This window comes from Rhodamnia argentea, chromosome 8, assembly GCF_020921035.1.
Source record: "Rhodamnia argentea isolate NSW1041297 chromosome 8, ASM2092103v1, whole genome shotgun sequence".
Classification (NCBI taxonomy): domain Eukaryota; kingdom Viridiplantae; phylum Streptophyta; class Magnoliopsida; order Myrtales; family Myrtaceae; genus Rhodamnia; species Rhodamnia argentea.
In genome coordinates this window covers 28,276,599-28,301,833 of record NC_063157.1, presented here as the reverse complement: position 1 = coordinate 28,301,833, position 25,235 = coordinate 28,276,599, and the positions used below count along the sequence as shown (strand labels likewise).

Here is a 25,235-nt window from a genome sequence, read left to right as displayed (position 1 = left end):
TAAAACTTGTCATGAAAGTACAATTGAGTCCGAAAGCTTTTAAAAATTACAATCAAGTAATAAAACTTGTCATGAAAGTGTAATGAAATTCTAAAACTTTCGAAAGGTACAATCAAGTCCTAAAAATCTTCACTAAAGTACAATCGAGTCATAAAACTTTCAAAAAGTGCAATCAAAAGGAAGGTCTTGATTTCACCACTTTGTCAAATTTTTACATTTAATGCACTTTTTGAAAGTTTTAGGACTCAATTGCACTTTCTCGATAGATTTTAAGACTTCTAGCGCATTTATCTCTTCTTTTTATCGTAAGAAACTATTATAAACTCATCCGCAAAGCAAAGGCAAGAATAGCCACATAAAAGCGCTACAATGTGAATTCTCGTCCTTAGGAAAAGGAAACCAATATATTATGAACCTCACATCTTTCTTTACAAGAAAAGGAATCACTATATCTTTTTTTATTAACATTAGGGAATAAAGTCGATCCTTAAGTAAACATACTATGAATCTACCTAATATTTTTCATGCTATTCCTCCCTCACGCGCACGCACACAAGCGCACACATACACAAGTGATAAGAGAGTGATGAAAAGGTGCGGTAGACTCGGATCCTGTCGCTTGAGAAGAAAGCCCATCAACACTCCCCATCTCCTTTTCAGCTGCAATATTTGACTCTGTCTCTCTCTCTCTCTCTCACTGCTTTGAAAACCTAAACAGGAAACAAGAATGGACGACCAGTACGGACTGCCGGATCTCCGGCAGCTCATGGCCACTCGAACCGCCCAATTCTCCTCCCTCCTCCACCTCGAACCACCGCCCCCTCCACCTCGAGCCACCGTTCACACCAGCTTCTCGCCTTCTTCTCCACCATCTTCTTCCCACTATGAGCCCACCGTCGGTATGTTGAGCACAGCCCTCGCTAACCCGAACGCTCATAACTCCACCCACCCTTATGCTGCTGCTTCGGCCGGCACTCCTCCTCCTCCTTCAGCTCTAACTGGTGGCTTCGATATATTCGAGTGCGGAAGCTACAGGAGCGACATGATTGGAGCTGCTGGGACAAGCAGCATAGGCAGCAGCAGATGGCCGAGGCAAGAGACGCTCACCCTTCTTGAGATCAGATCTCGCCTCGATCCCAAGTTCAAGGAGGCCAATCAGAAAGGACCCTTGTGGGACGAAGTCTCCAGGTAATGGAAAAGATTCACGATACGAATTCACTGAAAACGAATTAGACCCCATTTTGGGATTTTCAGAAGTCTTGTGCACGATGAATTTGGGTCAGGAAGAAGAAGAAAAAGAGAGGGACTGCTAGTAGTAAGCTCCAAAACCCTACTGATAAGTATCACGAATTTGCTTTTTCTTGATCTTCTTGATCTTCCTGATCTTGGCACTGTTTCAAAAGTGAGAAGCTGCTGCGAAAAGCTTTTCTCTCTCTCTCTCTCTCTCTCTCTCTCTCTCTCTCTCTGCATCTGACGATGCTCTCTGGTAGGGGGTTGAAAAAGACAAGCCATTGAACTGCGAGTCTCAGGTGTTCTTATTTACCCATTTTCATTTGCCTTTTCTAAGAAAGATCTTCTGCGACTCCTCTTCCTCCTTCGCTGCTTTCCATCGAGTTTTTCCATTTTTAATGTGCTTTCTTTGCTATGAGCCTAGGCCTGTGTGCGCGCCACATGGATTCACGAGAAAACAAAAAGCTTTTCTCGACTGGAAGTTTCACTGTTAGCACGAATCCAGCATGCCCATTAATCCACGCTTTTAGCTCAATCAAACGACAGATTTTTTATTTTTGGTGTTTAGAAGTATAGCGAATGTCTCATGTATAAATCAGAATCTGCTTGTTTCTTGGAAGCGAGCAGGGACACGTGATTCTACATTAAATTATGCCTCCAAACTAGGACTAACAACCACCTGCAAACTGTATATTTTTCGTATGACATCCTTTGTTAAAATATTCATTTTTCAGTAATTAATTTAAGCAGAAGTGTATGAGGGGAACATTTGGAAACAAAGCTTCTAGGGTTTATCATGTTGCTCGTTATCTCTTCTCTCGTCCCATATTTCTAATTCGTGTTCAAGGTTTCAACTTGCTTCTCTCTCTCTCTCCCTCTCTCAATGCAGGATGATGTCTGAGGAACATGGGTACAATAGAAGCGGCAAGAAGTGTCGAGAGAAGTTTGAGAACCTTTACAAGTACTACAAGAAAACTAAGGAAGGCAAAGCTGGAAGGCAGGATGGCAAGAACTACAGGTTCTTTCGCCAACTTGAAGCGATCTATGGAGAATCGACCACCGCTAACAGAAAGCCGTCTTCGGATAATTCATCTCTTGTCTCCAACATTAGTTTCTACCCAGCACCGAACAATATTAGTAGTCATGCAATCCAAGATCAAGCTCCGCAACGCGAGATGAGCCTCAGTTTCTCGAACTCATCATCGCATGAGCTTGAAACGGCCTCTTCCTCAGAAAACAATGAGGAAGATCTCTCGGCGATCGCTTTCATGATGAATAGCGGTCATTCCTCAGAGAAGAAGAAGAGATTGGTAAGCGAGAGCGACAGCTCAAAAAGGAGCAAAAAGGGGTGGAAGGGGAAGGTGAAGCACTTTGTGGATTCACAGATGAGGGACATCATAGAGAAGCAAGAGGCTTGGATGGAGAACATGTTGAAGACCATTGAGCTAAAAGAGCAAGAGAGGGTTTGCAGGGAGATGGAATGGAAGAGGGAAGAGACGGCGCGTTTCGACTGCGAGCGTGAGCTCTGGGCCAAGCAAAGAGTCTGGATCGAGGCTCGAGACACGGCACTCATGGAGGCTCTGAGGAAATTCACAGGGCAAGAACTGGCAATCCTGTTGCCACCGAAGGACCTTAATACCGCAAAGGAAGAAGAGCAAAGCACGAACTCATTCTCGGAGGCCGAGATGTTAACTTTGATTCAACTGATAACGAGCTTGGAACCAGGTTTTCAAGAGTGCGGTTTTTCAAGGGAAGGATTTTGGGACGTAATATCGGAGAAAATGGCATGTTTGGGATATAATCGGAGTGCGGGCGAGTGCCAAGAGAAGTGGGAAAATGTGAAGAATTCTTTCAGGAAGATCACTGAATGGAACAAGAAGCAAAGAGAGGACTTTTCCAGGAGCCAGAATCTATTCTTTCACCAGCTCCACAATTCCTAGAAATTTCTAGGGAAGTTCCTAGAAAATAATTTAGCCTGACCAGAGTTGGAGGAAGATCCAAAACAGAAACTGCAGGCTTCACATCCTGGTGAAGGTGCAAGATCAAATTGGTTGGAGGGTCTTGTTTATTGAAGCTTTTAGGACAGCATGACTTGTAAGTTTGGTAAATTTCAGTCCCCTTTTTTGTTGTAATTTCTTTGGAGAGTCGTGGAGTCAGTGAAGCTCAGGCGGGAGACTGGTAAGTCTAGCAAGTTAGCAATTTCAGCTTTCTCAGTTGTACTTTTGGGTTGACTTGATCGTTGAGAACGTGGAACTGATGGTAGTTTTTGTGATTGGCTTGGTTATTTGTGTAAGGAACCTGCACCTACTAGCTAGGTAGGCATTTCTCCTAGGATGATGTCTTTGATAGTCATTAAACTCTGGTTCATCTGTTTAATTGTCTCTATAAAGAGATGGAAAATGCTGTTCATTGGTAACTTGAGGATCATGCAAAATGTCAGTTGATGGCTGCAAAACTAAAACTATGTTGTTCATTCAAGAAATGTTTGTTACAAACTTACAATCCATGTGTATAGTTTACATCACCGATTAAGTCTGGTTGTCATGACGACCTCTAATTTGTTCTTCCGAAGTAGTGTGCAGCCCTCTTCTCGGTTCCGATTAACTGAGCTAATGAGCTGGTGGAAATGAAAACCTTATGCTGCGAAACTCATGTTCATAAGTTTATCATAATGTGACAGCGCATACGAAAATAATCGGGTACGGTCTTAGTTTTTCTGCTTCGATCGAATTTCAATGGAATATGCTGTGAAAAATTAGCCTGCCTAAGCTGAACATTTTGTCACCGGATAAGGTCATCCGGCGGATATGTGATTTGAGTTGATCTAGAGTCGTGTTGGTCTTGGGAGACGAGTCCAGGCAATTCTTCTGATTAGACGATTTGTGTTGGCCTGAGCGATGGTTTGACATTTGACCATGTGACCAATTTGAATTAACGAGGAGCTAGGGCTTCTTTGAGGTGGGAGAAGTCACTAAGGTTGTATCATGTCACGATCTTTACCATTCGTTGGCTGAAATGACTGATGAGTCTTAATCACCTTTGTCATTTTGATTACCTGATATAACTGCAGTTTTTGCTGAAATAATTTATCAAGAAAATTACTCAATCGGTCATAATTTTTTTTTTCAATTTTATCAATTAAGCTCTTTACCTTTCCATGACATTTCATTATAGTTCTCATCGTCAATATTTTGCCAGAAACTACCGACGCGACGGTCCAATCATTGCCTACCATCCGACGCGGCACACCGCCACGTTGGTGATTTTTTACGAAAATTAGTCGGAATGACTACATTAGAATTTAGTGCAAAGATTTAGGACTAGATTAATAAAATTAAAAAAAATTAGGATTGAATTGGCATCTGTACAATAGAATTTGGAATGATTGAACAATTTCCCCATAATCTATCATGTGAGGTTGAATGTTTCTGCATATTGGCAAAAGAAGCAATAGATATGTTTGCTACTGCTTTTGCTATTTGTAGCTGAAATTAACCTAATCATTTGACTAAACAAATTAAATTTGCTTGCAAGGTTGAATACACACGTCCAAATAACAACTTTCAAGTCGAGTCTAGACGACAGGGACTTATATCTATCGATATTTTCATCACGTGAAAATATGTTTAGATGATTGAGAAAAACCAACTTCATATGTATCCACGTATAAGGTCATAAGATTCTTGGTACTTTGATATTTCGATTCAATGACTTCTCACATACTTTCAATTTGGTAAAAATAATCTACGTACTCTCGCAGTTACATAGAAAAACCCCTTGTAACATGTTTTTGGAAGGTTTAATTGGCTCAAGTGGACCAGGTGACGGTGATAAGGAAGAAGTTTTTCGTCTCGCTCTGTCAATCCCATTTAACCCGATGTATGATCAAGTCCGAATCGGAAAAAATCCAATGTGACATATTTAAGCCGCTGTGGTAGCTGAAAGGGGTCCTTTATCTCGATATCATTTGAACCACAGACTTCTTCCTCTTGGTCAATCAACTAATCTTACAATACTAAACCAAAATCACAGGGTCTACGAAGCACCAATTCTCAAATGCTAAGTGACGATTCGATATACAAAACACCCCACTATCTCTGCGATGACGAGTCAAATGCGTAGTATAGTTTTCCAGCAGTGGGCAACATCTGAATCTGAAACTAAATGTGACCTCCAAACGATGTATCTTACGGAGCAGACTTCTCAAACCCTCGACTTTATAGTATCTTACTATTGCTAGTAATAAACCCACTTGAAAACGTACGCGAGCTATTTTCGCCGGATTATAAGTGTTCCGTGGCGGGAGCCGGTCTAACTAGATAATATAACGTTGGGTCAAGGTATCAGGCGCGGTCGGGCAACTTTACCCCGGAAAGAATCGTCAAATATGGCAAGCTCCCTAGCCGAGCCTGGTTCAGTGCATTTTGAGGAAGAGGTCATGGAAGGTCTAGAGCAAGAATCCGATCCTTCCATGTTGCAATTCCTTTCCCACCAATTTCTGATTGACAAATCTACGAGTGAATAAATGGGAAAATTTTTTATTAAAAAATAAAAAAATAAAGAAATAAAGAAAATGGTATTATATCATGGGCCCAAGCCCATGGGGTAGAATGAGGCCCAAAATTGTCTTCAAATCATGCTGCTTCACCAAAGCAAATGGTGCACATTCAAGTTCCCTAGCGATTAATTAAATTTCATGGACTCGAGCGTGGAGTCTTTTAGCCCAAATAAGCAAAGGGTCCGGTCCAAGAAAGATGAGTTTCCATATTTCATTTACTAAAGTTCCACCAATCTTTTCAAAATAAAATGTATGCACAAAAAAAAAAGAGGCTACATGCCGATTTTCGGAACACGTCATCAGCTGACGTGGCGGACATTTTTTTCTCACAACCACTAAACAATTTACAAGTGGATGCTGACTTGGAATTAAAAAAAAATTGCTTGTAGTACAACCATTGAAAGTTCAACCATGGAAGCCTGAAGGCGATCCGGACGAGCATGACTCCAAATCGAGATCTACATCTTGAGTCGCGCCTCTGTAGTCGGCGATCGCGAGCGGCGCGGGCGCCGTCTTGCTATAGACAGAGGACGATGAGAGAAAAGGGAGCTTTTTAATTTTTATCCCAAGTCAGCTGCCGATGTTGCACCGTGATGTGGCACTTTGGACAGGTGTAATAATTTTAGTGGCCGTGAGAGGGAAAAAAAAAAACACCCACAACAGATGATGTGGTGGTTGTTAACCAGGGAATATTTTCTAAAAATTTTCGCAACATATAAATTGGACATTTCATGCATAAGAACGACATAACATGAGGTTGCATTTTCAACCGAGTAAGTTGCTTAGACTTTCTATCTAGTCATTCAACTTGACATCCCTAAAGATTTGAGCCGAACATGGATATTGTCTTACCTTTTACGTTGATATGGTCAACGTTAAAGGAGAAAGAAAGTGACTTTTAGCCAAACAAAATGGATAAAATGGTAAAATCAAAATAAAAAAAATAAAAACTAAACATCCACTTTCCACCAAAAACTACCGTCGGTGAAATTCCTTATTTGTCCTTACGAAGCAACAATCAAAGTCGTCCTTGCTCTCATTTCCTCTTTCTAAATGTGGAATGAATGTTTGCTTTTCATTAGTGGAAGAACAACGTTTACATTTGGAATATGCTTACATGACAGTTTTTTATTTTTTTCTACTGTAAGATTGACAGTATGTTGTGAGCATAAAAAATAGATGGCAAATAATTAAAAATTATTACGGGGTCCATTTTTTCAAGAATTTGTGGCCCACATTATGCCGTTATTCTCACTGTCATTAAAAAAAAAAAAAAATTTTGTTAGTAAAGTCTTCGACATTTTACACCAGAATTTGTGCGATGGTGGAAAAAAGAAGATCATGTTGAGTACTCTAGTTCTCCCTCCAATTGAACTCATTAACTTCATTATCTACTCATATGACATTGCATAAGAAGCGAAAATTGATCGCGCACATGCCTGGCCGGAAAAATAGTTCTAAATAGAAGCGAGAAATGAACATGTTTAGAATGCGCAAATTATTATCCTTAAGTTAGTCGACATGTTTGCGCGACAAAATAAAGGAACAAGTGCATTCACGCAGTGCTTCCCGACGCTCATTCACTCGCCGGGTGCTAGAATAGAAGGATCACAAATTGGGCTGTTCAAGCACGAAGTTTCCTGGATTCATTTTGATTCTCGAAATGAATGCTTGGGACAAATTCGTAAATTCATGTCGATAGGCCCAAGGCCCACCAATCAATAGGCCCAAGGGCCACCTATAAAGTTGTTTCCAGAAGCAAAAAGGTACTTTGTGGGAAAATAATTAGTAGATGTAGATCTTGAAACCTGTTGGTGATAACAAATCCGGGGGTTGGAATTATATGGTTTCCAAAAACGTAAAAGAGAAAAATTACCAATTGAGGCCCAAACCAATTGTCCACACATTGATTTAATTTTAAGCTTTTCACTTTACTAGTATAGTCACTCAGGCTAATCCCTACCGGAAATCGCTGAGGTGGTGATCCACAAGTTATCCATGCTAGTGTGCCTTGTAGGACAGCCGGTGATAAGTGGACGCCATGTCGCTGACTTCCAGCAGTAATTGGTTGCAAGGACTACATTGACATTCCGCGCAAATCGATTTAGTACTACATTAACAAAATTGAAAAGTTTAGGATTGAATTGATATTCTCATAGTAAGTTTACGATTTATTGGGTAGTTATTCACGTGGAAAAAGTGAAGAACCTTCTTGTGTTACGGAAGACTTATTTCCAAGGGACATGTCAAATAATTTGTGAGAATTATAGAACTTAAAAAGCACAAAAAGGAAGAAGGAAAAGACACCTTCGTCTTTGTGATAGAAGAGGCGAAACCCTCGTACAACTAAAACACCTAAAATGAGTTGGTGCTGCTTCATCACCTCCTAGCTCACAAATCGACTCAAGAGGAAAATGAAAGAACAGCATCCGATTTCGATCCGCTGCCGTAGTTCGCAAGCCGATCGCGGCCACTTGATTTCTATCTCCCGTTCGTCACGGAGAAGTCGAGTGACGTCTCCGAGCTAAGTCCAGTTTTACGTGCTTGTCATCACCAATGGCTTCATTTGGAGTTTCCGCAATGCTCTCGGAATCTGAAGCCGGACGATTATCGTTCTGTTTGGCCTCCGGCGGCGCATGTTAAGGCCATGCTAAAGCGGGCAAAAGTCTGACGGGATAGAAGGTGCGAATTCTCACGAGGGAACATGAGGCACACTCTTCCGATTGTAAGCGATTGAACATAAACTTTATGCAGAAATTCAATCATAGACGGATTTTCGATCTTCATGATTTTTACAATCAATAAGAATAAAAACGTACCTTTGTCCATAACAATTCTTGAAGAACGATCAATGCAGAAGACAAAGACGATCAAGAATCTGATTTCTCTCCCTTGACCCTCTGTACTTTACGTTAACTATTTGATGGAGGTTAGAAGACACAAACTGACGTCTATTTATTAAACGTCGTCTTACAATGGGTTGAAGAAAGGACTGGATTTAATTTAAATAAAGCTATCAATAGGCACCTCTTCAACATACGCCATCCATCAAAACATGTGAAGAGTTGTGTCTATTTATTTATGCCTTTAATAACCAACACAATTAATTATAACATGAAATAATTATTAAACCGTTATTATAAAATCATATGAGCCACATTTATTTTACATTCTCCCACTTGGCCAATATGAGTTTCCTTTCATGGTTTAATATATACCTTAATGTGTACAATAACATCATGTTAAAACTTTCTTTAATTGGCTATCACATAATAACCACAATAAAGTAAAGAAAACTAATGCGAGTCATAGCGGTTGTGTGTCATTAGTCGACACAGTCCCTTCTATGTACTACGACTATAGCTCTCTACTCATCATAATTCATAAATAAGAAATATATCAATGGTCCAACTATAATGTCTCTGTTAGAGACTATTCCATCAAACATTCATTTACTTCCATCATGTATACTAAGTAGAAAACAGGATAAATCAAAAACATACATAAATGAGTTCAGAGTGTCGGATACATAAAATAAATAGAGTCATAATACAACATCATTAGTAACGTCTAATAATGTTCATCCTTTCAACATATTCATTAAATAATTTGGGCGGCAATCCTTTTGTTAATGGATTTGCAATCATAAGATTGGTGCTAATATGCTCAATTGACACTCTTTGTTTCTGAACTTCTTCTTTGATAGACAAGTATTTGATTTCCATATGCTTAGCACCCTTAGAATATTTGTCATTCTTAGAGAAGAAAACAGTTGCAGAATTATCACAAGAAATTTTCAGTGGCTTGGTAATACTGTCGATAATCACAAGCCTTGAAATAAAGTTTCACAGCCATAATCCATGAATAGTGGCCTCAAAGCATGCCACAAACTCAGCCTCCATGGTGGATGCAGCAATAATTGATCGCTTCACACTTTTCCATGAAATTGCACCTCCAACTAAAAGGAACAAATAGCCAAACGTTGATTTCCTTGTATCGGCGCATCCGGCTAAATCTAAATCTGAATATCCAACCACCTCAAGATGATTGGATATTTTATAAGTGAGCATGTAATCCTTCGTTCCTTGCAAGTATCTAATAACTTTCTTTGCAGCTTTCCAGTGATTCAAACCTAGATTACTTCGATACACGCCCAGCATTCCGACTGCAAAAATGATGTTTGGTCCGGTGCAAGTCCGAGCATACATTAAACTCTCAACAACAGATGCATAAGGAATACTTTTCATTTGCTCTTGTTCCAATTCACTTCTCGCACATTGTATAAGGCTAAATTTGTCCCCTTTCCGAATTGGAACTATTCCCGCTGAACATTTGTTCATATTAAATCTCTCTAGAATTTTATTAATATAGGTCTTTTGAGATAACCCTAACAATCCTTATGATCTATCACGGAATATTTCTATTCCTATCACATACGTTGCCTCACCCATATCTTTCATCTCAAAATTCTTGGAGAGAAATTTCTTGGTTTTATTTAATAAACCAAGATCATTAGCAACAAGCAAAATGTTATCAACATACAAAACTAGAAAGATAAACTTGCTCCCACTGACATTCATATATATACATCGATCAACGATAATTTCCTTGAACCCAAAAGAGGTTATAGTATCATTGAACTTGAGATACCATTGTCGGGAAGCTTGTTTAAGTCCATATATTGATTTCTTTAATTTACACACCATGTGTTCCTTTCCTTTAACTAAAAAGCCTTCAAGTTGGTCCATATAAACCTCTTCCTCTAAATTTCCATTAAGAAAGATAGTTTTCACATCCATTTGATGTAACTCTAAATTGTAATGAGCTACCAAAACCAAAATAATTCTAAGTGAGTCTTTCTTAGAGACAGGTGAAAAAGTCTCCTTATAATCAATGCATTCTTTCCGAGTAAAACCTTTAGCAACAAGTCCGGCCTTATCATTCAACATTAACTTTTGAGTCGCGCTTGGTCTTAAAAACCCATTTACAGCCGACCTTTTGACATCCTTTAGGCAATTTAACAATACCTCAAACTTGATTCCGATCCATAGATTTTAACTCTTCTTTCATAGCATCAAACCACTTTGTAGAATCACTACATTCCATGACTTGTAAAAATGAACCTGGATCGTTATCAATTCCTAAGTCAATTTCTGACTCTTGTAGATAAACCATATAGTGATCAGAAATAGCTGACTTCCTATCCCTTTGAGATCTTCTTAATGCTATTTCTTGTGGCCCGACTACTATGGGTTCATTGTTGACATGGTCATTATAGAGTGATTGACTATTTATTTGTTGTCCTTGATTATTGTTTGGTTGAACAATAAAATCAGGAACAACTTTAGAAGTTTTGGATAAAGGAACCTCCACCCTAACTTCTTGAATACAAGTATTATGCATTCTTTCACTCCCACCGATGTCGCCACTCTCAATGAACCTAACGTTTCCAGATTCAACAATTCTCGTACTATGATTAGGACAAGAAAATCTATACCCCTTGGATTTTTCTGCATAACCAATGAAATAACCACTAATCGTTCTAAAATCTAATTTCTTTTTATGTGGATTGTAAATACGTACTTCTGCTGGACAACTCCAAACATGTAGGTGTCGTAAACAGGTTTCCTACCCATCCACAGTTCAAAAGGAGTTTTTGAAACTGCCTTACTAGGAACCCTGTTTAATAAGTACACAGAAGTCTTTAATGCATACATCTATATAGATAAGGGTAAAGATGAGTAACTCATCATACTCCTAACCATTTCCATTAGAGTACGATTACGCTTTTTTGCTACACCATTTTGTTGTGGTGTACCTGGCATTGTGCATTGAGCACAATTGCCATGTCTTTCAAGGAATTTAGCAAATGGACCCGAACATTATCCTGATTCATCATACTTTCCATAATATTCACCACCTTTATCCGACCTTACTATTTTCACATTTTTATCTAATTGTCTCTCAACCTCTTTAATATACACTTCAAGCGCATTCACGAATTGAGATTTATCATGCAATAGATAAACGTAACCATAACGTGAAAAATTATCAATAAAAGTGATAAAATAATTTTCTCCACAAAAAAATGGAACATAAAAAGAACCACATATATCAATGTGTATAATTTCAAGAAGCTCTGTGCTTTTTGTGGCGCCTTTCTTAGTGTGTTTTATTTGTTTACCTTTAATACAATCAATACACACTCCAATGTTAGTAAAATCCAAATTTGGAAGAATTTTATTCTTCACCAATCTTTGCATCCTTTCTTTGAATATGTGACCTAAACGTTTATGCCACAAGTAAGCAGAATTCTCATCCACTAAACTACGTTTAGTGCCGACATTATGATGCAAGGTCATTATGGTCTCAATGAACACATTATCAAATTTAAACTTGTAAAGATCATCACATAAGATTCAAATTCCAATAATATTCTCATTCTTGAATAAACTAAAAAATCCACAACCAAACTTGAAAGAAAAACCCGCTACATCAAGTTTTGGCAAAGAGACTAAATTGCGAGAGAATATAGGTACATAAAGGGTTCGAAACAAATCCAAATAGTGTCAAGTATCTAAGACTAAATGATAAGTGCCAATACCTTCAATTGGAGCTTTGTTTCTGTTTCCCGTGTACACATAGTTCTCATTTGGCTTTAGGGCTTGGATTGTAAAGAATCCCCGCATTGTATTGGAAACATGGGTGGTAGCACCTGAATCAATCCACCAAGTATTATAAGGAACTTCATTAAAGTTTGATTCAAAACATACTAAATCATAAGGCTTACTTTTTTTTTTAAACCAAAGTTTACGCTTCAAACAATCTTTCTTCAAGTGTCCAATTTTATTACAAAAATGACACTTAATAAGATTGTGTTCTTTCTTGTGGATTTGAAAAGCTTTAGAAGAGTCATTTAGGATGTGTAATCCTTTCTTCTTGCTTTTTCTACCTTTTCCACTTTTCCACTTGGAATTCTTTTCAAGCTTTTGATGACTTAAGAGATGAATTGAATGAGCCTTTTGATTCTTTATCATTGTTTCCTCTTGAACAAGCATACTAGCCAATTTATTTACATTCCACTTATATTTTATAGTGTTGTAATTCATCCGAAATGACCCATATTGCTCATGAGGCAAGGAATTAAGAATGAGCTGCACTAAAAAATACTCGTCCATGTTCATTCCCAAAGTCCTTAACTTTGATGCTAAGTTTGTCATCTCAAGTACAAGCTCACGCATGGTACGTAAACCATTATATTTCATGGTGGTCAAAGTGCTCCTTAGTGTACCAGCAAATGACTTGTCGGCAGTTTGAGAACGCTATTATACAAATTTCATAAATTCCTTAGCGTTGTCGGTTTTGGGAAGAGAGGTCTTTAAGTTGTTTGCTACTGTCATTCGTATGAACATCAAGCTGAGTCTGTTCTACCTTTCCCAAGTTCGATGGAAAGATATTTCATCATTACTACTTTCATCAATAATAGCAGTTGGTTTCTCAACTTGAAGTGCTAAATCAAGATCCAAGACACCTAAGTGAAATTGGACTTGTTCATTCCAATCAGAAAAATTCATTCCATTGAATAATGGAACAGACGAAGCGTGCGAATGCGGAGAAACAGGTACAGATATTGCAAATATGCAAGAAATACTCATACATTAATGCTTTGAGAATTTCACATTATCATATTCAAATTAAAACAATCCATGTATATCGTAGTTCTCATTTGGGAGATCCTATGATACACAAACATATTAACCATTATGATGCTAATAGCTTTTATTTGGCAATTACGAATATATATCATTAAAATTTATTTGCTATCTTTGGATATACAAATAAATCTAATAAGACATTTGAATTACCAACCATTACGTTCATAAATTATAAGAAATTAATTGACCTTTGGGTTAATCTGAAGTTTTTATAATAAATGAACTTCAATATATCCATGATACTCATAAAGATATTTAACATATCAATTTTTTTTTTATCATAGCATCAAATAATCATGGATAATTGAATAAAATAAATATGAATTTGAAAAACTCAAGAAATTTAAGGTTTGGCCACTTTGGTGACTAACAAACCACTTAATTCTCAAGTTTTATTAAATTCACGTGCCCAAGGGCAAAATCGTAAATTTAACATTTAAGGGCAAAATAGTAAATTTACGTGTCAAGGGCAATATAGTGATTTTTTTTGTCGCTAAAAGGGAAAATAGGGACAAAACAGTAATTTTTCGCAAAAGGACAAAACTGGAGCAAAACTTTAATTTTCGCATCCAAGGAGAAATAGTAAATCCAAGTGGCCAGGAGTAGAGATATAATTTAGATGCAGTAAAAGAAGACAAAAAATTGCGCCTGTGGCCTAATGGATAAGGCGTCTGACTGTAAATCCCATGTTGTGGGTTTGAGTCCCGCAAGCGTGCTTTATGGCCTTCCCAGCAATTTTTTTATTTAAATGAGTCCCACGTGGGCACGTGCCATGCATGTGTCCATCTTCTTCCCCAACACGAACAGAAACGTTCGCGCAAGGAATAGTGAAGAAACTCCCTTTTTTGCATCACCACGCCGCTAAGCCTTCGATTGCTCGATTCTCTTTCGAAAACCCATTATAAGCCGAATTAATGGGTGGGTTTTATCTAACATGCCCGTGGGTGGGTTTTATCTAACATGCCGGCGCGACCACATAGGTTCTAGAATCAACGAAAAAGACGGAGTATTTTGCCAGGAATCAAGCAAAAACACTTCTCGAACGTAAACCCTAATCCGAAATTTCGACCACCAAATTCGTCTTCGGAGAACGTCCAAATGCCGAGACACCTTAGGGCTTTTGCTCCTCATGACTAGGCGACTCTATTGGTCGAAATCCGAGCCTTTATTCACATCAATTTGGCCGAAATCGGCGATTTTTCAAATCAGCCCGGAAAGCCCCAATTTATAATTTATCCGAAAATTCCCCAATTCATAATATGCCCACAAAATTCATCCATGAATATCAATGCAAAAGTCATCAAGCCTCCATCCATACACATATATACATAACTCATTTAATCGGGAAATCATGAGATCCTAAACTATCGCTCTAATACCAACCGTAAGCGATTGAACATAAACTTCATGTGGAAATTTAATCATAGATGGATCCCGATCTTCATGATTTTCACAATCAATAAGAATAAAGACGTATCTTTGTCCATAGCAATTCTTGAAGAACGATCAATGTAGAAGACAAAGACGATGAAGGATCCGATTTCTCTCCCTTGACCCTTTGTATTTTACGTTAACTATTTGATGGAGAATAGAAAACACAAACCGACGTCTGTTTATTAAACGTCATCTTACAATGGATTGGAGAGAGGACCAGATTCAATTTAAATAAAGCTATCAATAGGCACCTCTTTAACAGACGCCATCCATCAAAGCATGTGAAGAGTTGTGTCTATTCATTTATGCCTTTAATAACCAACACAATTAATTATAACATAAAATAATTATTAAACGGTTATTATAAAATCATATGGGCCACATTTATTTTACACCGATCCCCTCATCCATGTCTAAGTATTCTCCATTGTGCTGGCCATCCCGGAGTTTCTTAAAGAGAGAACACCCAAAGTCGTTTCTACGTTAAGCTGATCACTTGACATCTTCATACTTCCTTTACTAAGATAATTCCTAAATTGGAAAAATTACCAAAAAAGTCCTAAACCTCTATTGCAATTGTGTCAATTTAATCTATTCGGCCAATTTTGATCGAAAATCGCCGATGTAACAATTTTTTTATAATATTATAATATTTTGAGTTATTTATTATTGTTCCAACAAAAAAAAAAGAACTATTTACTATTGTTATTATTATTTTTATTTTGCTTTTTTGGCTAAGGGTCAACGGAGTCGCCAGCCGACCCTCATAGGTACTAGGTGAGGGCGTCTCGGCACTCGCTATTTTTGGATGAGGGCCATGACTCCCTTGTTGCCAAGGGCAAAGGCGTTGTGGCCCTCACCCAGAGTCGGCAAGGGACAGGCGGCGACCTTGGCCAGCCCTTAGTAAAAAAAAAAAAAAAAAATGGAAAAAATGATCAAAATAAATAACTAAAAATTACCAGCTTAGCGCTACCTTTGCTACGTTAACGATTTGTAGTCAAAATTAATCGGGTGGACTGAATTGGTAAAAATGCAAAAGGTTTGGAACTGAATTGATACGATTGCAATAGATTTAGGACTCTTTTAGTAATCCCCCTAAAGGTGATTGGTTCCTAATCCGGTCCGATTCTCGGGCAATCCAATGGAACCAGTATATTTGTAAAGACGGTTCTACAGTGGGCAACCCATGACAACAACTCGAGTAGCATTGGAGGATGACTGCCTGACGAAAGAAAGCAGAGAAAGCGACGCGACCCCAGCACCGGCGATGGTAGCTAAGAACTTGATGGAGATGATCGTGAGCGACCGCATTGACTCGGGAGCGTGAATATTTTGAAGAAACTCTGTGGGTACGGACATCTAGAAGAGAAGACTCGCGAAGAAGCCACAAGCGGCGTGCCTGGATATTCCTAGCGACGGGAAGTGGGTGAAGATTTCTCTGTTTCGTCAACGCAATGTGGGAGTTGTCGTTTACGCTTCTGTTTCACCGGCGTGAAAATGCTGCCGTTTGGCGTGGGACGGAGGATATGCCCGGCACTCGGAATGGCCACGGTTCACGTTAATCTGATGCTCGCCCGGATGGTTCAAGAGTTCGAGTGGAGTGGTTATCCTCCGAATGGCAAGATCGACTTCACGGGAAAACTGGAGTTCACGGTGGTCATGAAGAACCCTCTCCGGGCCATGATCAAGCCTAGGGCTTGAGCTGAGAGGCCGGGAGGTTGCGCGTTCGATCTCTCGCACTTTGTGTAATCCATTTTGTTTTTTCGTGGTGTTGTTCGATTTAACTAAACTGCAGTGGCTTCGATAAAACTGGAGGATGGACCTCTACATTTCGGTTAATTCTATCGCTTATATGTCAATTTACAAAAGAAATTATTAAGTGTGTCATAAAAAGTATAAATTTTTGCGTGAAATTCCACTATAACCATTTCAATCAATTTTTATCGGAAATCGTTGATATGATGGTCCGGCGATCCTACATGGTGCACCTCCACGTCAGGAATTTCCGATGAAAATTATCCGAAAATGCTACATTGGAATTTTATGCAAAAGGTATAAGACTAAATTGAAAAAAATTAGAAAGTTTAGGACTGAATCGATAACCATACAATAGATTCACAATCCAAAGGAGTACATAGTTTGTTTCTTTGTTTGTTTTTTTTGTTTTGCTCTGAAATATAATGTGCAATTGTTATCATTTTCCTTATTGCTGATTCGGATTAATTGAGCATACATCACTCTATATATCCCTAATTTAGGAAATTAATTTTCATGATTAAGACCTATGGATGAGAAATTGAAGGGTATTCTTCCATATAAAGGCTGTGAGCCATAGTTAAGGCCCGCTTGATAATTATTTTATTTATATAATCAATTTCTTTTTCTAATTTCTAGATGAGTTTTTGAGCGTACAATTTCTGGCTAGAAATAGATTTTTCTATTTCTAGTTTCTAGATGAGTTTTTGAGAAAAAACGCGTTTGATACCGACATAAAATTTCTATTCCTGGAATAGAAATTCGTTTGATAACGGCTGAAAATTTTTACTTTTAGAATATTATTAATATAAAATCTTCTACGAAAAATTTCTACTTTATTTTATTTTTCAAAATTTCTTTAGAAAAATTATTTCTATTATTAGAAAATATTATTTACTATTAAAAATAATAAAAATATTATTTATATTTTATATCCGTGGTTGCGGCAGCCGGCAGAGGTTGGCAGTGGTTGGCGGCATTCAAGTTCCCATGGGGTAGAATGAAGCCCAAAATTGTCTTAAAATCATGCTGCTTGACCAAAGCAAATTGTGCACATTCAAGTTCCCTAGCGATTAATTAAATTTCATGGACTCGAGCGTGGAGTCTTTTAGCCCAAATAAACAAAGGGTCGGGTCCAAGAAAGATGAGTTTCCATATTTTATTTACTAAAGTTCCACCAATCTTTTCAAAATAAAATGTATTCACAAAAAAAAAGGGCTAGATGCCGACTTTCGGACCATGTCATCAGCCGATGTGGCAAACATTTTTTCTCACAACCACTAAACAATTTACAAGTCGACGCTGACTTGGAATTTTTTTAAAAAATACAATTGCTCGGAGTACAACAAGTGAAAGTTCAACCATGGAAGCCTGAAACAGATCTGGACGAGCATGACTCCAAATCGAGATCTACATCTTGAGTCGTGGCTCAGTAGTCGGCGGTTGTGAGCGGCGCGGACGTTGTCTTGCTATAGATAGAAGACAGAGAAGGACCATGAGAGAAAAGGAAGCTTTTTAATTTTTATCCCAAGTTAGCTGCTGATGTTGCACTGTGATGTGGCACTTTGGACAAGTGTAATAATTTTAGTGGCCGTGAGAGGAGAAAAAAAAAAACACCCACTATAGATGATGTGGTGGTTGTTAACCACAGAATATTTTCTAAAACTTTTCGCAACGCATAAATTGGACATTTCATGCGTAAGAACGACATAACATGAAGTTGCATTTTCAACCGAATAAGTTGCTTAGACTTTCTATCTAGTGATTCAACTTGGCATCCCTAAAGATTTGAGCCGAACATGGATATTGTCTTACCTTTTACGTTGATATGGTCAACGTTAAGGAGAAAGAAAGTGACTTTTAGCCAAACAAAATGGATAATATGGTAAAATAAAAAAAAATTAAACATCCACTTTCCACCAAAAACTACAGTCGGTGAAATTCCTTATTTGTCCTAACGAAGCAACAATCAAATTCGTCCTTGCTCTCATTTCCTCTTTCTAAATGTGGAATGAATGTTTGCTTTTCATTAGTGAAAGAACAACAACGTTTACATTTGGAGTATGCTTACTTGATAGTTTTTTTTTACCGTGAGATTGACGGTATGTTGTGAGCCACAAAAAATAGATAACAAATAATTAAATATTATTATGGCTTCCATTTATTCAAGAATTTGTAGCCCACATCATGCCGTTATTCTCACTGTCATAAAAAAAACTGTTATGTTAGCAAAGTCTTCTACATTTTACACCAGAATTTGTACGACGGTGGAAAAAAGAAGATTATGTTGAGTACTATAGTTCTCCCTCCAATTGAAATCATTAACTTCATTATCTACTCATATGATATTGCATGAGAAGCAAAAATTGATCGTGCTTATGCGTGGCCAGAAAAATGGTTCTAATTAGAAGCGAGAAATGAACGTGTCTAGAATGCGCAAATTATTATCCTCAAGTTAGTCGAGATGTTTGCGCGACAAAATAAAGGAACAAGTGCATTCACGCAGTGCTTCCCGACGCTCATTCACTCGGCAGGTGCTAGAATAGAAGGATCACAACTTGGGCTGCTCAAGCGTGAAGTTTCCTGGATTCATTTTGATTTTCGAAATTAATGCTCGGGACAAATTCGTAAATTCATATCGACAGGCCCAAGGCCCACCAATCAATAGGCCCAAGGGCCACCTATAAAGTTGTTTCCAGAAGCCAAAAGGTACTTTGCAGGAAAATAATTAGTAGATGTAGATCTTGAAACCTGTGGGTGATAACAAATCCGGGGGTTGGAATTATGTGGTTTCCAAAAACGTAAAAGAGAAAAATTACCAATTGAGGCCCAAACCAATTGTCCACATATCGATTTAATTTTAAGCTTTTCACTTTACTAGTATAGTTGTCGCGACCTCGCCTTCGGCCTCCCGCGGAGGGTCCGGCGGGGTTTAGAGGTATTGCCATAAATCAATGGCGTGGACTCTCCCAAGTCCTACCTCGCGTGACATTGGATTTCTTTTACTGATTAGCAAACTAAAATGCTATTAAGAGTCGCCACTAGCCTATTGGGGTCGGCTAGAAACCAATCGAGACATGGGAAGGTTATCTCGATTCCTACGCAACCAGAGCTTCTAGGTTCGGGGACTTGTTTACGTTAACTAGATAATTAACGCCCTTTCGGTACCTAACCAGTTGGTATTCCCTAAGGTGACCACACATTCTGCATATCATTTTAAATTTATCGGGTATCTAACCAGGTACTAAATGATCATGCATAATGTTTTTCTGTCATTTCATGCAATTACCTATTTATCCTTAACCTAGCATATAGGGAAAGCGATTAACAGGCAATTTTTCAAAAGACAGTGTTTTTAAACACTCAATCGGGTAAATATGCCAAATAAAGATCGGGATAAGCACATGCAGATCAAATCTATAATGGCGATATTTAAACAAACAATTTCGACTCGAAAGTCGAATTACAACGATATCAGGCTGGATTGGACATCGGTCTTCAATCAACGCCAATTTCGGGCTTAAAACTCATAATAGGGGTAAAAAAGGTTGAAGAAAACATTTTTCTAATTTTCTGAAATTTTTATGATTTTTTTTTTAATTTGAATTTTTATTTATTTTTTGAATTTTTTATTTTTTATTTAATATTTAATATTTTTAAATATATATATTTTTAATTAAAATAGACCGGGTCCGGGTCGGGTTCTCGGACCCGGACCTGGATCAGGTCGTCGGGCCCGGTCCGGTCTCACGGAGAGACCCAAACCTAGGCCTGGTGGACACAAAAGGGCTCGAGCCCAATTTCTTTTATTTTAAGCGAATCGGGCTCCATATTTCTCCTAGCCCAACTTTCCTTTTCTTTTTCTTTCATGCCAGCCCATTCTCCCCTCTTCAGCCCAACTCCTCTTCTTCTTTTATTTTTTTCACGCCGGCCCAATCCTCCTTCTTTTCCCCACGCCAGCCCAATCTCCCTCATTTTTTATTTTACTAGCCCACACGACAACCAACGAAAGAAGAAGCGTAGAGGGACTTGCTGGTGTCTTGTTCACCATCTTCTTCATGCGACGTCTTCTCTTCTTTTCAAGAACTGGGACGGCGACTTTGCGCTTCCGGCACCGGGCGGCGACGCCGCTCTTCAACACCTACGACCGTCGCCCGCCTCGCAGTTCGCACCGCCCGGATTTACTTGTCGTTGCAAGATCGGGATCCGGTCACCGCCGCTACTAGACCATCGACATGGACCTTCTCGCCAAAACGTTGGGTTTGTGTATACGTAACCAAGATCATGATGCCGGGATCTACCAGCTACGCCACCGCCTCGGATCCGAGTCGCCACTTGCACCGCCACCGGTTCGAGCTCGTGTGCCGCCTTCACTCCGTCGACTACCGTCTTCCGCTTAGCCGCATCGCGGGATTCGATCAACGACCCGCCACCCAGCTTGGACTTCCCCGGGCGCCAACCGGTTCTACTCGAGTCGGCGTCACCATACGTTGACAATTGCGTCGCCTCCGCCCCGAGCTCATATCGTTTCGTTCAACGTCGCATTACCTCGGCCCGAGCTCGCGGTTCAGAACTCGTACGCCTCGGCTCGAGCTCAAGTCAATCCTGTTTACCCTCGCGTCGCCATCGTTCGGACTCGCGTCGCCTTCGTTCGGACTCGCGTCGCCGGAGTTTCGGACTCGCGTCGCCGGAGTTCGGACTCGCGTCGCCGAAGTTTCGGACTCGCGTCGCCTTCGTTCGGACTCGCGTCGCCTTCGGTTCACGCTTGCGTCATTTCAGCCTAGGCTTGCATCACCTCGGCACCTATCTTCCACCGGCGCTTGAGCTCGCGTCACCTTCGGGAACCTTCGACCGCAGCTAAGATCGTCCAAGGTGGGTCACAATCGTCGTCGGACCTCTAGCCCTCAACAAGTCATCGCGAACATGTAGGACGCCCGCCACCATCTCCGATCAGGCCCGGACTCGCAAACCACGCCGCTCGCCGGTCCCGCTTCCATTTTCATGAACCTTTATTTCCACGGAACAATGTTCCAAAGTAGCCTCCGCAATGTGGTGTTCGAACCCGGTCGACCCTGTTGGGGAATATTTTGCGGTGTTGGAAGTCTTCACCAGCCGATCTCCCAAACACGATTCCTATACCAACCTAGTGGCTCGCGCACCCGACACGGACCGCGGACCGACATCGTCCGAGCTTCAGCGACCTACGCTCAAAATATCGGTTCTCCCAAGTAGACCTCAACCTATTGTTTATATGCGTTTCACCTGGACCTCAAGAACGAGACCCGCAATGGATGACTGTCCACCAAAGGCGTGTCGAAACCACTCCCGATTATCAACAACGCGAGAAAACGGGAACCGCCACTAGACCAACCTCTCGGCCAACCGTACGCACGAAAGCGCGCACAAACACGAGGAAGGCAACAAGATCCGGTCGCGGACATGCTATGCGAAGAGGGGTGCATTGACGAGTGAGGACGTGGGTTCTTTGTAATACATCCATACTTAAAGGAAAACAAACCAGACCATTCATCATATGAGAACAAGAGGCCTAGCTAGACAAAAAAGTGCCAACTTTACGTGAGATAAAAACAACACAAAGAAGTGAACTTACCTGGTTGGCGAGCTAAGGAGAAGTGAACTCCACGGGACTTCTTGAAGCCTTTTCTGAGTGCTCCCCTTTTCTTTCCCCGACCGAACTCGCAACTCCAACTCTCTCTCCCTTTCTCTATTTCCTCTCCATTGTTTTTTTGAACCGAACCCGCCAACCTCTAGCCCGCCCTCCTCTCCTTCTTTTATGTTAGTCTTGCCTCCTTCCCCAAGTTTCATTATGTGGACAAGCGTGAATTCCGGTTGATGTAGACAGGGTTTAATGAGAGACCACGTGAGGCATACGGTGATAATGTGAGTGACGTGAGTGTGTGCGGGAAGAAGTGATGTAGGGGGGGGGTGAATCAAGGCTGATAGAAAAGCAAATGAGAGATGTGGGCTGTGGGGAATAAAAAGGGGAGATGGGGCTGACCGAAAATAGCAGGGAAGGTGGGTCGGCGAAAAATAAAAATGGGGAGATGGGCTATCCATTTGGGGGAAAAGAGAGACCAAATGGGCTACCCGCGTGGGCCTACTCCGCGAGAGAGGAAAAGAAAACGTGGGCCGAGTCTATCACGGGCAAGCTTGACCGGCCCGATCCGATTTTATTTCTTTTTTTTTTTTCTCTTTTTTTTTTATTTAAAAAAAACGAAATAAAATAATAAAATAAAATTTGATTTTTGATTTTATTTTGATTTTTTTTATAGTGCAGCAAGAAAATATGCATATTCAATAGCTTATCATTTCATTCATTTTTTTTTCATTTCATTTTTTTTTCTCTTTCTTTCTTTCTCTTTTTTTTTTTTATATATAAAAAAATAGTTATAAATATTTTTTATTTTTCTATTTTGCAATAAGATGAAAATAAATTAGAAGTATTCTTATTTAATAATAATAATAATAATAATAATAATAATAATAATAATAATAACAATAATAATATGGAATCGCCCAAAATTAGGTGTCAACAGTTGCCCCTCTTGGAGTGGGAGCTCGAAGAGGTTCCATTCCAAGACGAAAGGACACCTAATTTTGTCAGTAAACTAACCCGACAGTGCTTGGGAAGAACCGCCAAAGCAACTATCGAGACCAAAAATGGGGAGGCTCGCTCGGAGAATATGCTCCGGGGTTCCAATCCTCTTAGTACCTGCGCATGCAAGGTTAACTGAAACAAACAAAACTTTGAGACGACCGTATAAACGATACGGGCTTGGTCTCAGATGGAAAAGGCACGATCGTATAAACGATACGGGCTTGGCCTTCACTTGGCAATGCGTTTGCTCGGGCTTTAAGGCTCACCGAGACTTGAGGGGATTTGCTCGGGGAACCGGCTCCCGGGCTCATGCCTCTCCGTACCTGTTCGTGCAAGGTTAGCTCAAACAAACACACCTCCGGGACGACCGTAAAAACGATACGGGCTTGGCCCCAAAGGGAACGACACGGTTCACGGTATTCTGACCCATGAAAAGGCGATTGAAAAAGTCTCGGTTCAGAGTCTCTGACTCGTGAAAAGGCTATTGGAAAAAGTCACAGCCTCGAGTCTTCGACTCGTGAAAAGGCTATTGGAAAAGTCACGGTTCGTAGTCTTTAACTCGTGAAAAGGCTGTTGAAAAGTCTCAATTCGTAGTCTTTGACTCGTGAAAAGGCCATTGAAAAAGTCTCAATTCGGGGTCTTTGACCCGTGAAAAGGCTATTTTGAAAAGTCTCGGTTTAGAGTCTTTGACTTGTGAAAAGGCTGTTTTAAAAAGACTCAATTCCCTCAAGCATCGTATCTGCTTACCCGAGTGAGGAACCTTGTTGACGCCTAAATTTTGATTAATCTATTTTTTGCATAAAAATTATAAAAAAATCATCTCACATATTTATTTTTAGCGTACATTGCATTGGCATATAATCGGGCAAGCGTAACACTTAATTTAGCATGCGTCTAGACTAGGCACGGGATGGAAAAATACACCGAGAAGATTTGAAACTTCAAGGACTGTATTGCAAATACTTAAAATTTCGGGGATCGTATTGCAAATACTTGGAACTTCGTGGACCAGTATTGCAAATACCAAAAGAAGATGAAGAAGGGAAGATGATGAAGGGAAGATAATGAAAAGAAGATGAAGAAGGGAAGATGATGAAGGGAAGATAATGAAGGGAAGATGAAAATGGAAGGTGAAGAAATGAAGATGAAGAAGGGAAGATGATGAAGGGAAGATAATGAAGGGAAGATGAAAATGGAAGGTGAAGAAATGAAGATGAAGAAGGGAAGATGAAAATGGAAGGTGAAGAAATGAAGATGAAGAAGAGAAGATGAAGATGGAAGGTGAAGAAATGAAGGTGAAGAATGAAGGATGAAGAACTTTGCCTATAAAAGAGAGAGCTCTTGAGAAGAGTTTTAGAAGGGGAAGTGGAAGAGAATTGAGAGAGAGAGTAGAAGAGAATTGAGAGAGTTTTTTAGGGAGGTGGAAGAGTTTTGAGAGAGTTTTTTGAGTGGAATTTTTAGAGAGGAAAAAGAGAGTTCTTGAGAAAAATTAGAAGAGAAAATTCGAGAGTGAAGAAAAGAGTTTTAGTCGAGCATCATCTTCGACGAGTCCCGACACATATTTCGCCTCTCGCCACCCAACAACGCCATTGCTTGCCATTTTCGACGACAGCCGCGTTCTTCCCGCTCCGAGATCTTGAAGGGAACTATAACGTGTATGTGAGTAAGTTTTTGTGTAATAGAAGGTAATCCTTTCCATCTCGATCTACAAAAATGTAATCGTTTGGTTTGAACATTTGTTTGTTTATTTTAGACATGCTACGTGTTCCAAATTTTAGCATTATTACATGTTAATTTATTTCTGTAAATACTCGTGCTTGGCTGCGTTTTCTTTCTTTCTAAATCATCCATGGTGTATATCGCACAAAGTTCAATGTTTTACATTCTCATAAAAAAGAAGATAAAAAACCAAAAAATTGCATCT

At 39.6% G+C, this 25,235-nt stretch overlaps 1 protein-coding gene across 1 annotated transcript; it reads left to right on the top strand.

Annotated features, from left to right (window-relative positions):
- The first annotated feature begins 612 nt into the window (after positions 1-612).
- LOC115738283 (trihelix transcription factor PTL-like) lies at positions 613-3,732 on the top strand. The gene is made up of 2 exons (XM_030670872.2): positions 613-1,188; positions 2,120-3,732. The coding sequence occupies exons 1-2, from the start codon at positions 728-730 to the stop codon at positions 3,168-3,170; spliced, it is 1,512 nt and encodes a 503-aa protein (XP_030526732.1). The 5' UTR covers positions 613-727; the 3' UTR covers positions 3,171-3,732.
- Positions 3,733-25,235: the final 21,503 nt, after the last annotated feature.

Bases quoted from the DNA above. Each gene is read 5' to 3' on its own strand.
- LOC115738283 (XM_030670872.2), top strand. From the start codon at position 728: ATGGACGACCAGTACGGACTGCCGGATCTCCGGCAGCTCATGGCCACT. The intron at 1,189-2,119 runs GTAATGGAAAAG...CTCTCAATGCAG, and splicing joins TTGTGGGACGAAGTCTCCAG to GATGATGTCTGAGGAACATG.